This window comes from Rhipicephalus microplus, chromosome 7, assembly GCF_043290135.1.
Source record: "Rhipicephalus microplus isolate Deutch F79 chromosome 7, USDA_Rmic, whole genome shotgun sequence".
In the NCBI taxonomy this organism is placed as follows: Eukaryota; Metazoa; Arthropoda; class Arachnida; order Ixodida; family Ixodidae; genus Rhipicephalus; species Rhipicephalus microplus.
Window position 1 is genome coordinate 20412735 of NC_134706.1, and position 16677 is coordinate 20429411.

At 45.5% G+C, this 16677-nt stretch overlaps 2 protein-coding genes across 2 annotated transcripts; both read left to right on the top strand.

The window, feature by feature from the left end:
* Nucleotides 1-4113: 4113 nt before the first annotated feature.
* On the top strand, nt 4114-5355 carry thoc6 (THO complex subunit 6). The gene has a single exon (XM_037430550.2). It carries the CDS (start codon nt 4248-4250, stop codon nt 5283-5285), a length of 1038 nt encoding a protein of 345 aa, XP_037286447.2. The 5' UTR covers nt 4114-4247; the 3' UTR covers nt 5286-5355.
* Nucleotides 5356-10329: 4974 nt separating this feature from the next.
* Nucleotides 10330-12475, top strand: LOC119179774 (ubiquitin-like protein NEDD8). The gene is made up of 2 exons (XM_075868803.1): nt 10330-10491; nt 11696-12475. Exon 2 carries the CDS (start codon nt 11795-11797, stop codon nt 12050-12052), a length of 258 nt encoding a protein of 85 aa, XP_075724918.1. The 5' UTR covers nt 10330-10491; nt 11696-11794; the 3' UTR covers nt 12053-12475.
* The last annotated feature ends 4202 nt before the right edge of the window (nt 12476-16677 follow it).

Consider the following 16677-nt stretch of genomic DNA (forward strand, 5'->3'; position numbering starts at 1 on the left):
CACAACTTTGACGATGAAAAAAAAATCGAGAAAAGAAAACGCGTTAAAACGAAAAACGGGCGCATGCTCCAGACCACTGAGCGATTAGACCAAGCAGTTAGCATCGCCTGCACCTCAGCACTCGCTACAAAAGCACACGCAAAGTTCTCTTGACGCGGCGCCACGGTTTTTTTTTTTTGTTTTTTTTTTTCCGCGCCCAACCCCAGCACGTATCCATGCATTTCGTGTACGACTGGAGCTAAGTTCTCACGGCACTTGAACTGTGTGAATATGTCCCCAAGCGGCGCGAAAAACAAATTAGATCCCAGTCACACGGCCGCCTGGATCGGGGGCGCGCGGCGGTGTCCAGGCGACTGTGCCAGTCATCATCTCTCAAGCAGGTGCGTAGCGAGGGACAGGGGGGGGTCAACGACCCCCCGGCCCTGGCTACAAGGGTGGAGATGAAACGCCCTTCGACAACAGGCTTTAACTTTTAACTTTGCATCGAGCTTAGTTAGACCGGCAGAAAGCCGGGAGTTCACAATGTCCACAGTCTTGCTTGCCTTTGTGACAAAAAGAGTGTTCGTAGTCACTTGAAAATCTCTGAATGCTCGGTCAAACTCGACGAAGCTGTCGAACTTCGCGCCCTCGTCCATGTCTTCGAAACTCGCACGCTGCCTGCTCCTTAATTAACGCGCACCGCCACAGAGACCGCAGGCACGCGCGTGAGAGATGAGTTGATAAACGCCGCCGAGGGGGTCTGCGCGGTTTGCGCACAACCACTACTGACACAGCTGTGTTGACTACGCGTGAGCGTGGCCGGCGTGGCGTCGGTGGCGTTTCGGGCCGCCACGTGCTAGTCATGTGCTAGTAGCATCGTCACCGTCGTCACCCGCTAGATGTCGCTACTATGCCGCGTCGTGCGTGCAGCCTTTTCCGGTCTGCGCTCACGACGTCGTGCGTGCAGCATTACTCATTTTTTTTCCCTCCCAAGGAGTATCGTCTCTCCTCGGCTGTTTTACGTGCTCGAATGTCGGTCACCGTTGTGCGCACAGATTTACGACGAACACCAAGCGAGGTGAAACGCTCCCACGATGAGAATTACAAAGCGGCCACCGTACCGCGGCCCTCCCACATCGGGCGACAACACCGAGCTGCACAGTGCGTGAATGCGTAGCACAATAAACAAACAACGCACATGATCCGCAAAAATTGCGTGCGTTCCGTTGGCCGTTGAAAATGACGTTATCTCACAACATGACATCACAGTTTTGTGGAATGCATTCGATTTGTAAATAAAAAAAGTGCTTGTGGCTACACTTGAAAAGTACAAAATAAATTATATATAAATATTTATGTATTGTAGGCAGAGCCAGGCTGTGGTCTGTATTAAAAAGTTTGACTGTTGTTAATACAACAAATTATTTTTAAAAGAAAGCTTTATAACTTAATCATGCGAATTTGAGAGCACTCCCAGAACGTCCTAAAAGCACTTTTTTTTTTTTGCACCGGCAAAACAAAGTGTAAGTTGTAATGCAAATCATGAAGTTGTAAATTTTGTTTGTATTAAGCTATTTACAACTCTATTATTCAATAAAGATAGCAACAAATTAATATAGTGCAAGATATGTACATTTATTAGTACTTTATGGGTTTATCTAAGTATGCAAATATAGATGATAAAACTAGCTCATGGGCTTGAAGCTGCGGGCACACAAATATAGTTCCTAATTTTTATTTCCTTTCAATAAACTGCGCCACGATGTGGCAAATATTAAGGTTGTTCTGAGGTTTATTTCAACTTAGCGAGTATCACAATTTTTCTTCATTAATTTTTTGTTTAGAGTAAAGTAGTATACACAGTTACTTCAGTTTGAAATATTGTGTGGCGCTCTCTCTTGATACTTAGCAGAAGCTTTAGACTGCCTTGAAGATAAGAAACGTTATAAAAGTTGTGTTGCTTGTCTCTGTGTCTGCATCAAAACCCAGGTTAGACCATTCAAATGCAGGTGATAAGCTATTGCGCGTACTTTCATGCTACCACTAAAATTATTTAACATTAGTTCTTACACAATAATAGCATTCCAGGGCAACAAGGCGTGTGCTGCCATCTAGCTTAGCAACTGAAAAATATACGCAAAAGGCTTACGGCCTCCAAGACTGGCGCAGTGGTGAAGGCAAAGTAAAAGGGTCAAGTCCACACATACCTTGCGAAGGTTGTATTTAAAAAGCTTTTGCGGTAATGGAACCACTTTGACTGTGCCTAATGGGCCTAAATGGTGCATCGATCAATCATGTACCGTCACTTAGACTGCGGAAAACTCAGCGTATCGCCAACACGCCCATTCGACACGGTCGGTAGTGTTTGATCAGAGTCATTAATTTCGATCGGATCAATGTTAGATTTAACGTTACTGAACTCATCCGCGCTTCGGCACATCAGTGCGCGACCACGGGTCTCGATGCGGCGATAGTTTGTGCAGACTACGTCTTTTAGCCCGCGTGCACTCACCGCAGCCGTGGTCTAACGGTTAGGGCGTCCGACTCGGCTGCGGGAGGTGGCACGTTCGAAACCCACCGCCGGACACCCACCGGTAAAATTGGGTACAAGCGTACGCCCGGCCAGGCGCCCGGCTTTTTTCAGGGTGTTGCGCTTGGGGGAAGCCTCGCAAACCCCGCTTCGCCCTTCGGGGCGAAATCCCAGTTTCGAACGCAAACCTAGCCTGCAAAGGTGGTTCTTGACGTGGTCTCCACGTGGATGACCTTCGGGTCGGTTAAAACTTACGAGTTCACCAGGTCACGCATCCGTGCGTCATGGCAAACACAGAGAGAATCGTTTCTCAAACTCGCGAAAGCGTACAAAGCGTTCCTACCACAGAACCAGTGAAGTCAGCGGAAGCCAGGTCGGAACAGTGTATTGTGACGACTGCTAATGGCGAACAATGACAATAAAAAAAAAAAACCGGGTGTGGCCGTGACAGTGGCGGGGGTTGCGGTCAATTAGCCCGCGGGGCTTCTTTTTGTTCCCATATTTATTACTTTTTCCAGCTGAAAGGCTGAACCAAAAGTTCTTCCAGCTTGAAAAGTTTCTCGTTTAATACTCCAGCAAGAGCCCTATATAACCTATCTCGAAATTAATGAGCCTCTTAAATGGAATATAGCCGAATACTGTCATTTAACTGACAAAGTTCCTGTGTATATATCTACTTCAAGCTGAGTTATAGAATCAAAAGCATTTCCAGCTGGGAGATTTCTGGCTAAATAATTATGCAACAATCAACTATTTTCACTAACTAATTACTTTAACGAAACGTGAAGAAGCGCACACTCATATGCGATCGGGATCAGGACGATCGCGATTTGAGTGACGTGCAGCAGCCGAGTTACAGAATTTGACCTTGGTCAGGCCCAATTGCGCGTTCCGAATAAATTGCGGCCGTTTGACATGCGCACCAAGTGTTGCGTTCATTCAGGGCTGTAAACGTCTTGTAGCGATCGACTGATTAGCCGACCACGTACGTTTACATTAGTTAAATATATCCGTGTATTACTGAACATACTACTATTAACACCATGACCTCTCTAAAATGGATGTTTTTACAAGACAGCCCACTTCAACGCCTAGAGGGGCATAGCGGAAAATTTTATGGGGGGTCCAATTATACTTCATGTATGTTCGTGAGTGCGTTTGTATGTGTGCGTAAGCATACTATACGTCATGGCGACAGGTGTGATACGTTTGTTTTATTTTGCATACTTCAGCCGAATGCGAGAAATTAGCAGTTGGAAACAGCGCTCCACGTAAATTGTATAATTGTTTTTGCTGTACGTGTAAGCACCCAGAACTAGACTACGTGGATCACACTCTAGCACAACGACATTTTGTATGGTGGTGTCAACATGAAGGGGTTAGCTTGTTTCACGCTTTTCTTGTCGACATAAGATAACATAGTCGTGGCGTGCTCGTTGCCACTCATTGCCACTCCCACCATCGATAGTAGAGACGACTACCGTGACATACGTGAAACCCTTTCGCTTTTAGCGCCACCTAGAAACCGTCGCAACAAGTACGGCACGCATTTGTTGCTTGCTTCTCAGAGGTCACGCTTTACGAGACCAGTGATTGCTGCTTAGTTTATGCACAAGTCGCCAGAGTCCGCTGCCTCCTACAAACGTGCTGTATGGTGGTGTGTTGTGTTTGTCTTGCCGCGTGTGAGAGTTCTCTTGTTCTGCGATATCTCCGAGTTTAGTAACCGTCTTTTGAGTGAATGGTGGAAACTGCCAGCGGGGAAGCCGTCATGGAAAATCTGCGCAAGTATTACACCGTTATATACGCCCAGTGCTTCTCCCCGTGCAACAAGTACCTCGTGGCTGCCAGCAACTACGGCGAGATCGCGGTCTTCGTTGCTTCCAACTTCCTGTCAACCGCCTACGGCAGCGACGACGAAGATGGGTCACCTTCGAGAGAACCGTTCTACAAGTTTGCCGCGCACTCCGGCAGCATCTTCGCGTTGGTCGTGTGCGACGACTTTCTCATCAGCGGCGGGAGCGGCGAGATCTTCGCCTGGAACTGGGACAAGCTGAAGCGGAGGACCGTCGAGAAGTCCTGGGCCCTCAGCATCCCCCAGGGCGAGAGCATCGTCCAGCCCGAAGTGAACGCCCTGGTTCTTTCGGGCAAGGACTCGGACCAGAGGGTACTCATAGCCGGCTGCGGTGACAACAAGGTCTACGTATGGGACGTCGAGACGAGGATGCTGCTGTCGACGCTGTCGAGACACACGGACTACGTCCACGACCTCGCACTGGCGTCCAACAACACCCAGCTGTTCTCGGCGGGCGAGGACGGGTCCGTCTTCTGCTGGGACGTGCGAAGCCTTCAGCGCGAAGTGTTCCACATTGAACCTTTCAAGCGGGAAGAGTTGCAGCGTCCCCGCTTCGGCAAGTGGATAGGATGCGTCGCCCTGGAAGCTGGCGACGAATGGTTACTCTGCGGAGGTGGCCCCAACCTGTGCGTTTGGCACGTTCCCACGTCTTCGCCAGCGACGCCGCTTGAGGAGTTGGCGAGGCCCGCCCACGTCGCCCACTTTTACGAAGACATGATTGTCGCTGGTGGAGGCGAGCCGAACCTCTACCACTGGGACTTCAGCGGCCAGCTCAAGGCTAAGATCGACACATCCGCATCTAGCCTGTACAGTGTCGTATTTCAGCTCGACCCGCCGCACAAGGGACTCTGCGCGGCCGGTTCCAGCTACAAGATCGAAGTGTGCACGAACTTCCTTTACAGGGACTTCTCGTTGCACTTTTGAAGTGAACCCCCTTGTTGCTTTTTCATCGCACTGTCGTGACGTCATCATTAAATTACTCCTCATTGTCAGATTTGCCGTCTCTTCCTTAAAGTATTTGGGTCACCAACCTTGGCCACTGGCAAGTTCATAGATTTTCTGATAAATAAATTATAGTAAACTCTGGCTCTAGTGTCTACGGTAGCTGCAATGCTTGGCACTTCAGCCAGCATGGGATTGAGTGCGTTAACTTGAGGAGCTCTAGCATACTCTAGCCAGAGGTGTGCGTGACTTCCGGTGCGTTCTTACAGAGCACGTTTCAACCCTGAGACAGTGCACAAGGGCCTGCATAAGAGCTTGCCCCTGCTACTGCTTTCACATGAATCGCGTATTTCTGACTCTCTTCTCTAATGAAGGGCATTCTCCCTGCCCACTCGTTGCTACCATGGAAGCAATGTAACATTCACCATGTAAGGATTTTGTGCCCCCAAAAGAAAACAGCAGAAATCGCTGTGAAAGGCGTCGCACTCGAGTGCAGTTGAGTGTGTTCTTTTGAAGCTTGAAGTGTGTTAACTTAGCATGCCCAACGACGGGTAGGACACAGATTTATCTAATCTTCATTGTTTCGGCTCCATTTGTCTTCGTGTGGGCTGGATATGCTTTGTCACAAGATGAACTTGAACGAATGTTGAGCACTTCCATATTGCCACCTTAACCTTCTGGGCTCGCCACTTCAAATCGGCTCACAAAGTTCACAACGGTCTATTTTTTTATGCGCAACGGAACAAAAACACGGCAATAAACAAAGCCACAAATGCATTTTAAGCCCTTGAGCATGAAGACTTTGCAAGCCTGAGTACCACTTATCGTTCCCATGGTGGCTGAGCAATCACAGCACCAGAGTTCTTTTTAGTTCATTTTAGAAAACTCTATGGGCTGGCCTACCTGTTGTTTTGTCAATGCACTGATGGGCGAGTCGGTGACCAGTGAAGAACTGCAGGAAATTTCGAGCGAGAAACAAAACAAATAGAAGAAACAGTAGAAATGTGGGAGAGTTGTTGGAAGAAATAACTCATAAATGTGGTAGTTACTCGTAAGTGCTCACACACATTCATGATCACATGTCCAGTACACCCACATAATCAGAGACAACAATTACATGTGCATGCTGTTACCTATTATGAGTGGTCAGGATACACGAGCTCTTTACCATTAGCTTATGTAGCACTTCTAGATAAGACCAGCATTCTCTACAAATAGGAGACTCAGTTTCACCGACAAATATTAGAAGAGTATGGCATTACCAGGTTGTGAGATAAGTGCATCGGCCAAGCTTCTGTATCTCTTCATGATAGAAAGCTTATGTATCTTGACAACTGATAACATGTAACCACTTGCGCATGTACGTACGTGTTGTTTCATATTATGCAGGCGCACTGGACATGTGATCACGAATGGACGTGAACACTTGCAAGTAATTTCTGTGCGGAAATGTTGTTTTTTCCGATGAAATTTCAGCTGAGAGTTGGTGATTGTCTTGTGTATTTTCCTTTTCTTTTTTAGTCCTCGTTTGAAATTTCGTGCTCGTTTCTTTCGATGTTGGATTGAAGCCGTTGCCTGCAACTCCAACGGGTTGGTGTTTGCAAGGCAGTATAGACGTCTTACTAAACTCCAGTTATGACAGAAAGAGAAGTTACAGCAATCGTTTGCAACAGATGTGGGCAACCTGTTTCCCACAACTAAGACAGGCTAACAACTGGTTAGCCACAATAAAAATTCTGGTTTGCTACCCTGCACTGGGAAAGAGGATAGAGAGGTAAGAAGGGAATAAGAAAAAAAAGGAATGGTTAACAAAATAGGAGAGAGAATGCACGCACACTGAACCACGGGAGTATCGCAGTCGTTTTGCGAGCTTAGTTGACCGCAGAAACTTCAGCAGCGCATTCATCGCTTTCTGGCTAGAAGCTCGAACGTTCTGGCACTCCAAAAAGAATTCTCTGAAAGTGGCTGGTCGTCGAGTCGTGCTAACGTCCCCGAAAGCTGTTCTCTCTGGGAGCTGTAATGGGAACAATTCCAAAAAATGTGTGCAATGGTTTTCTGACTGCTGCAGTGATAACTTGTTCCAATGTCAGAAGATGCGAATTGGTAAGCAAAACTGTTCATGAAAGACACCCCAAGCCAAAAGCAGCATAGTACAATACAGTACTACAAGATGCATTATTTTTTTGCCACAGGAAATGTTGATATACAGGTTTTATTAGCTGCTCCACAAATGAACAGAACTGATCTCGATTTAGATTATTTACAGTTCCGACTGGTAGCGCATTCGAAGCTTTCGCATTATGAAAGAAATGGGCATATTTTTTTGCATATACTGTTTTTGAGCACGGCATTATGCCTGTTTTAATATACAGTAATTGAAATGCTTTTTTTGATTGGAAATAACTAAATTGTGCAGTTTGGGGAACTTAAATCTTATGTTTTGTTTTCATATAGTACTTGGCCTCATTAATTATTCATTCACAAATTTTGCGCATCTACTGTCACAACAAGAATGAAATAAGTAGAGAACAGATTTACAATTACCAAATGTCCCCAATCGTTCACATGAAGTCTCCCTTGATTTTCTTCTATCCTGTGCAATATAGCCAGGCAGACATCCGTAGCGACCGTCTTGTCTTTCGCAGTCCTTTTTTCGTCCATTCGCATCAAGCTGTCAAACTTGCTCAGGAGCGGCACTGGCAAGGGCATGGGGCGCTATGCCCGCCCTTAAATTCTGTTGTATCCCCCCCCCCCTTCAAGATCAAACATAATCATAACGCCACTTCTAAGTTCTCCACATTATGCCCCTCAAAGGGACTTGTCGTGGCTTCTTTCCCTCCCCTTCCAGTAAAAGAAATCCTGGCACCACCCTTGTACTTGCAGCGAATGTTTGGATCTACTGTGCTCATTGGGTGAAACGAGACATCAAAATGACACGCATAACGACTGGTATGCACAATTGCTAGAGATAACTGTATTAATTGTTATAACTATGTTGCCAGAAATCTGGCCGGTAAAGGTAATGGTATGATATGGCTCTGACATTGCAAGCACATTTGAATCGAAATTACACCTATATGACACGAACTGAGGAATGAAAATATGCGTATTACCTAGCCTTAAATTTCTGTGTCTCGATTCGTGAGCACTGGTGCTTTTCATGTGTCACCCAAACGTCTCGTTGCAAGTGACCCTGGATAAAAGTAATAAAAGATGCGTCTCGTAATTTATAGTCTGGCCAACAGTTTCTCACGTTAGAAGCACCATTTCTTCTACAGCAATTTGATTAAAGCAGAAGTATAGTATTTGGAAGAATCATTTTCTCTACATTTGTGTAGGCAGTCACTTAATTTCACCGAATAAACAATTGCTTACCAAACCACATGTGATGTCATATCCAGCTGGCCAGAACAGAAGAAGGTCTTGTGAGTAAGACATGCATTAGGAAAATTGGCACATTTATTGTGGCAGTGAGAAAAATATTCTACCTTTTTTTGAACACTAAGAACTTTTGCCAATTTGACAAGTTGTAGTTGTTCGAAGCCTTGGCTGAAAGAATGCACAGGATGCTGTTTTTTTCAGTTGTAGCAGGGAAGCCTTTATGGTGATGTTGTATATGCTGATGAAGTTATATGGTTTTCTAAACTTTTTCTATTTGTGTGCTAGCTCCATAAAGAACCAAAACAATGGGGGACCCAGAATATTTACTTCGCACTGTATATATAATCAGGAAACATCTGCATCAACCACAACCAATCATGAGCGAGTTCACTGGTGGTCTTACATTTGACAATAACTGGAAAACGGTTTTGTGTATGATTAACAACTTTTTTTTTTTTTGAGACAGCACAGATGTTCTTTACGTGTACATTGAAGGAACTCTACACCCATGACACACTATAACTTATGCCTGCAAAAGTTTCATATGACTTTTAATGAAAGAAAGCTAAGAAAATAATACATGAATTATATAAACCTAATCGATTAAAAACTTATGTACGACTTGATCATGCCTCGTTGGAAGGGGAGAGGATATGAAATTTCGCAAACTTGAAGGGCCATCTCACACAAAGTTATGTTGGCTGCAGCAATACCTTTTCATTGTACATTATTTATGCTTCTGGTTGAAACTGCTCTTTTTTTTAAGAAACAATTTTCCTTTAACGTAAAATCACAAAAAAATTCATTTTTTGATAATAACTTGGAATTTAAAAATTTTGCTGTATAACAGGGCTGAAGGGCCATGGCGCAGCTGAGGAGTCAATGATTTAGTTTTGGCATCCTGGTGGTGTTTCTTTAATGCGAATCCAAGTACGTCATGTCTCTTGCGTTTCGCGTCCATCGAAAAGCAGTCGCCGCGGAAGGAACTCGAAACACCGCGCCGGGGCCCAGCAGCGCGGCACACATGGCCACCAAAAAATTGTTAACTCAACACAACAAGATGCATTTCCATATCTCTACAGTTGATCCACTAACGCTGCACCTTGTATCACAATCAAGATCGAATTTCGCGATCGTAGTTTGCATTGGCTTCTTTCTTCAAGCTGCGGAATGTATAAAAATTTTGCCACATCGTCTTGGAATGAACATGCTAAGGTAGTCGAGCATTCATAGCTAGTACTGGCACAGGGGGGTTGAGTGGGGTTAGTTCAACCAATTCCCCACAACGCCTTAAAAAAAACTGACTATGCTACTGACAGCTAGGGTACTCGAGCATACACGGCTAGGGATACCCTAGCTGAGCTTTTTTTAATTTTCCGCGCTTGGACCGTGTTTGTGTTGTTGTCTAAGCGTTGGGCATGCAAAAGTTTCACGAGCAAGACCGGCTGCGCGTTACTTGATAAAACAAGCTATTGTTAGTAATTGCAAATCTAAAGTGCAAAAAAAGAGCGTAGCAAGTTGATTATTTGGCTACGTTGGTTGGTTAAGCGCGATTTGCGTGCATGCGTTCTGTGATGATGGTGATAGCGACTGAAAATGGACGACGGATGCTGATAATCAGTCAACTTCCGTTAAACAGCAGGACTGTGGAGTGAGCGGAGCGGTGTGGTCTGTGTGGTGTACTAACGCCGGTTGTCACCTTGTCAGCCTCAAGAAATTCCGGCCGCTTCCATCACGCTCGTGTACAAACGAACGATCCGCACGATTGTGGCCCACCGTTATCTCGCTTGAAAGCCTTTCGCAAGCGGTAAGCGAACTCTTTCTCCGTAACTGATGTAGCGATTCGTTTAGTCACTGAGCCGGCGTAATCGATGTGTGCTCGTTTTCTGAAACTATGGGTGGCTCTTCCCGCCAACAATAGATGGCAAGTGCCCTCGTTAAGGATTAATGGGCACGGAATCTCATAATTTGTAGCCCGCTCAACCATCGATGTTCTGGGTAGCAGCGCCATCCCCTCGGGAGCACCGGTCTCTCCTCTAGTGTGAGGCCTGTCACTGAACTTTATAGAATAAGCCAGTGCATTTCAAAACTACACCTTGCGTCACGACTGCTAACTCGGAGGTCGCGGGTTCGGTTCCGGTGGTGGCATTTCGATGTTGGTGAAATGCTGGAGGCCCGTGTTCTGCGTAATGTCAGTACATGTTAAAGAACGCGGCAAGGTTCCTTTTGGCATGACGATAGTTATAGCGCGAGAACAAAACGACGACACAGAGACAAGAAGGACACGAAAGACGCGAGCGCAAGGACACGAAAGACACGAGCGAAGAAGGACACGAGCGCTCGTGTCTTTCGTGTCCTTCTTGTCTCTGTCTCGTCGTTTTGTTCTCGCGCTATAACTATCGTCATGCCATACCAACTAGCCCAAGCTGCCACACTTCTTTTTGGCGTTGCATAAGTCAGTTGCCAGACTGTGGAGTGTTGTTGCCCGACTGCCGCTAAATTTGGCGGAAACATTTTCTCCTGTAGTTGTGGCTTTTCCGTAAGAGTTTGGTGCCATCCGGTAGCGGCCCCCGTCGTAGCGCGCGGTCGACGCGACACGATCAGCTGAGAGAGAAAAAAAAAAGAAAAGTAAGGGGGGAGGGGGCCAGCGCATCACCTCTTGCGACTCTATTCAGTTTTCCCCGTCATCCCAGGTGGTCAAAATTTCGGGAGCCCTCCACAATGGCATTCCTTATAATCGCATCGTGGTCTTGGGACGTAAAACACTAGATATTATTATTAATAGTAAAGAAGCGTACATTTAACGGCTTGTTTTATTTGTTAATGAAAACTGACAGTCATGCTAAGGAAGTTATTGAAAGTAATTTTAAGCAAATATTACTTATAATAACTCCTATTCTTTCCTTGGCATCATTTACTGTTAATTCCTATTAATATTGTTACTAGAAGTTATTATTCGTTTCCTCGCTACTTGGCATAATCGACATGTCCCCGTTTTTCTGAAACCGCAGGTAGCCGACAGGCGCTAACTACAGCAACTCCAAAGACCGCACCCGTCTGAGACATCTCTTGTTTTTTTTTTTTGTTCTCACGTCTGAGAAGTCGGCACGATGCTGATCAAGGTGAAGACACTGACCGGCAAGGAAATTGAAATCGACATCGAACCCACAGACCGCGTCGAGCGCATCAAGGAACGGGTCGAAGAGAAGGAAGGAATTCCTCCGGCTCAACAGCGGCTCATTTTCAGCGGCAAACAGATGAACGATGAAAAGACCGCGGCAGATTACAAGGTCACCGGCGGCTCAGTTCTACACCTGGTGCTGGCACTGCGAGGCGGCACTGTCACGGGTAGATGGTGTCAACAGTAGAGCGAGACACTCCATGGCAGTCCACCTTGCAAGCGAACGGCTACAGCGCTACCCAACAACACCGCTGCACACAAAGTCACGAACCGCTACTAGCTGCAGGTTTATGGTAATCCAGGGCAAACTGTGAACTTCTTGTATAATAACTGTCTCGGGTTGAACAAATGCTGTAAGGCTCTAGGTTACAACCAATAGCCCAAACATTGAAACATAACCCGAGCTGTATACGCTTTGTGCCTTTGAATGTCCAGCGGTTCTTTTTTTCTTTTAACAAAAAAAACTTGTCCTCATCTGACCACCTGGCATACGCACTCGGTGAGGTGAACCGTATTCGATACTGTAGCCGATGCCATTTTAGTTTGAACCGAATCACAAGCGGGCCTCACTTTTCTCTTGTGCCAATAAACTGGAGAAAAAGTAAGAAAAGGTTGTTCGTCTTTTATCAGCAATGTGTGACAAATCTTGAATGTGCTAATAATATTGTTAGCTAAAGGATAGAGTTTGGGTATGTTGGTTGGTCAGTGCTAAGCAGAATACACAGTTCAGAAACGAATAGAAGATAAGACAACGGTGGGATGATCACTTTTCAGAACACTTTATTGTAGATTGTCCTCGTATATAAGCACTATTTTTGAGACTGCAGTAAAGAAAACCACAGGCAACAGGAATGCCGAACGTAAAGTAGGCCAAAATTTTGAATTACCTTCGTTGAAATTATTATTGCTCGTCTTGGGGTCTTCTACGACTGTATTCATTTCAGCACTATATATTCTGCTCAGCATTTTTATCTACATTGCAGCAGTCTCATAGTTTTCATTACTTGTGCACATTCTCACGGTTTAAGCATTTTGTATGCCTGGCACGTGGGCTTTGTTGGCTGGAGAGAAGCATACACGATTGAAGTCTTCAAGCCCTTGTTGGCCATGTGCCTTACGAGAGCTTGTGCAAGGAAGCCACTTGCAATTGAAAAGTGCTTAAGTGACTCCAGTAATCGGTACGCACACACTTGATGTAATTTAAAACGTGTTAACAAAATGATATTGTGTGATGCACTCTAGTAAAATTCGTTATTCACTATCCATAAATCTCGATAAGTGAGGCTAACTTTTGAACATGCATCCACACAATGTGGGCGAGACTAGTATGACAGGTGTTACAGGGGTTTATTAAGGTACGCAGTGACCAATACGGTAGCAGCAACAGCAGGAAAACGTATCCAGGGAGCGAACAGCCGAGCGAGCCAGGCGATGGCAATGCGCTTCTGCACGTGTCTATCTTCTTCCTCACACAGGGAACAGTTACATTTTATTTGATAGTTTTGATTATGTATCTAATTCGATCTGGTTCAAGTGACTGCTACTCGGCAACTGATTGTTGAGCTCGTGACCAGGGATGGAATTCTGCCACTGCCCACTAAATGGATGGCTCATACCGGTGTGCTCTGATTGGCTAAATGTTGGGAGAAAGCGAGCCGGCACCAATAGTGAATTCCGGCTTCGATCTTATTGCAATCAGTGCACACTTAAATGGACAGCCCATTTAGTGAACACTTGCAAAGTACGACCAATGCTGTCATGATGATTCATCTCTTTTCAACCTGTTTGATTATGGCTGCTGCAAGATGTAAGTCTCTGTCAATGATCTCCAACAGACTCTAATTTTATGCCAGCCAATTCCATCCTGTGCAGCGACTTTCTTAATTTTGTCGTTACTGAACCATTCGTTATCCTCGGCTGCGTAGTCTATTTCCTGATATCCGCTCCGACTGACTGTCGCTTAGGTTTCCTTTGCATTACGTGACTTGCCTAGACCCAGTTATAATGTTGGCTATGCCTGTTTATTCACTACATGGCTCAGCTCTATACATGCCTTTTAGTGTTAAACTTATCACTTTTCATTCCAATTTTCATTATAAGTTTCTTAGCCTCTCAGGTTACCAAGGGTTTCCATTCCGTGCGTTACAACTGCCAGTATACAGTGGCTGTGTTAAGGAACTGCAGGGAAATGTGCCATCATAACTTGGGAGTGTCTGCTGTAAGTGTTCCAGCCCATATTTCTGTGAATTTTTCATTTCATGCGGGTGCCCCCGTGTCGGTGATCGGCCTGAGTATACTCACCCTTGGACAGACTGCAGAGGTTAGCTGCCAATAATCAGTCGTGATTATTAGTAAAAAAAAAGATAGAGACGAGAAGAAGAAACATGGGACCACGCTAGTCATGCTAGCACTATCGTGTGGGCTCTCTTTTTGCCCCCATCTTCTTTTTCGCAAATTATTACAACCCATTAATCTGAATACCAGCTAGCTCAACTGTCCACCTTAACCACCAGTCATCAACTCTTTCACCAGACTTTACTTGCTGTAATAAAAAGAATGCCAGTCTTGGTGTTCATGCCGTACGACTCCCTAGAACCTTTGACAATGGTTCTGTGGTTAGTCCATTAGCAGCAGTCACATGGTCCAATTGTGCATCTTCGATGTCTTATTTTTGGTCGAAGACTTGAAACGCTTCGCACAGCAGCATCCATAAAGTTGCATGTACCATGGCTTCACAATTCGGGCTTGCAGAGTGTTGACCGAGGTGTGCAGTGGTCATGCAAGTCTGTTCAGCAGTGCTAAAGCACTCTTCTATCACTTTCGGCTCTAAGGTAGAGAGAGAGAAAGTGCTTTATTTGTACCCGTTGAAAAGTATGGGCAACGGGGAGGAGACACAGGTCTTCCTTTCATCCTTTACATCTCCTCCTAGGTGTCTGCCAGTACCAGTGGGTTTCTGGCGGCAGCCTGGACTTTACGGATGACTTGTCTTTGGTCCTATTTTTTCTAGCTGTGGAGTGAGGTGAGTAATTGGATGAATAATTGTGGCCGAGCCCTTTTGTAGTTGGTGGGAAGTTTTGAGCCATCTACTCGTTATGCAAATGTCGTTGTGCGAGGCATGGTTGTTACTTCACTCTTCCACCATGCTATATTACACGACTTAACATGGACCCTTGCTCGGCACGGCGCCTGTGTATGGTCTTTTTACAAGGGAACCTTGAACACCGATGTGGCACTGTGGTAGAACACTCGTCTGCCACACGGCAGGCCTGGGTTCAAATCCTGCTCGATCCTGCACGTTTTTGTCTCGATGTTTGCGAGAGCTGTTGTGGACACTGGCAGCAGACAACTATGCCACCAAAATCAACTGTTGGGACCTTGATGACAGTTTCTGCTGTAAAACAACTTCGAATGTTTGTGAGCTTTGATTGTGTAATGGAATGATCGCATCTGCTTAGATTGGTTTCTCATTTCAGTGGCTTTTCGGACTGGACTTTTTCCGATTTCGACCACCACAGTGTTCGTCACGGCGATCCGTTATCATTAGGGTTAAAGTCGTCCTTGTTTGCTCCACTTCCTGTGGCATCGTGTACTTCATTTTTCCTTGTGCTTTCACAAGTATTGTTTTCTACTCACCGAAATGCATTTTGCGCTTTACTGTATTGTAAAAAAGCAGATACAGAGTAAACAAGACACCACAGGCATGCACTCGCAACCAAAATTTATTGCAAAAAGTTGGAACGGGAACACCAATGCAAATGAACTGCACTGTCACCAAAACAGAACATTTGTGGATTCATACAAACGTATAGGCAGAGAGAACACCTTTATTAAAAAAAAGACGAGTTTGGGTCCACCTCCCCCCACCAAAAAAAGGCAAGGTCTACCATAAAATGCAGAGCAAGTGCCCTTTTCCTGTTTCGGGAAATCTGCAATAAGTGCCAATGATCGGTTCGGGATCAAGCAAGCGGGCCCACCCAAAACTGGTTGGCTTGTCATTGCAGTTTACGGTAGTCATCACATGGGCCTTTGTCCAAGCAGTGCCTTGACGATTTATCGAAAGGATTGGTGAACCATAAGTCAGTACAAGCATCATTACACGATATGCGATGATGGATCGCTAGGGTTGGCCCAGTTTCGTGTTATTCATGTTGTAAGTATAGCGTTCCGCACATGCCCCGCCGCGGTGGTCTAGTGGCTAAGGTACTCGGCTGCTGACCTGCAGGTCGCGGGATCGAATCGCGGCTGCGACAGCTGCATTTCCAATGGAGGTGAAAAGTTGTAGGCCTGTGTGCTCAGATTTGGGTGCACGTTAAAGAACCCCAGGTGGTTGAAATTTCTGGAGCCCTCCACTACTGCCTCTCTCACAATCATATGGTGGTCTTGAGGTGTTAAACAACACATATCAATCAATCGTTCCGCACATTTTACCAACTCGCAACCAAACAGTGACAAAGATGAAGATAAAAGAACTACAAGAAGCCAGTCAGAGAGAAGGAGGACGAAGAGAATATTGTTATCATGTAGCCTTATAACAAACCACCAGAGGCGCACTGCTTTCGTAGGCTTTCACGATGAAGTATGAAAATTGCACGAAATGTATTTAAAAGGAGATCCCGTAACTGAAAACTGCATGATGGCGTTAATGATAACAATAATGGCAACATGTAAATTTAAGTAACGGAATCGGGAAAAACGAGAGAAGTGTATTATCAGCTACGGGGCGTGAGTGTGAATTATAGCAGTAAAAGCTACGAAGACTTCGGCATTTTTCTCATCGTTATTTTCTCCTAACCCTTTTCTCCCAAACACCAA

What these genes read in the sequence shown, in the direction of transcription:
- thoc6 (XM_037430550.2), top strand. Translation starts at nt 4,248, where the DNA reads ATGGTGGAAACTGCCAGCGGGGAAGCCGTCATGGAAAATCTGCGCAAG.
- LOC119179774 (XM_075868803.1), top strand. Translation starts at nt 11,795, where the DNA reads ATGCTGATCAAGGTGAAGACACTGACCGGCAAGGAAATTGAAATCGAC.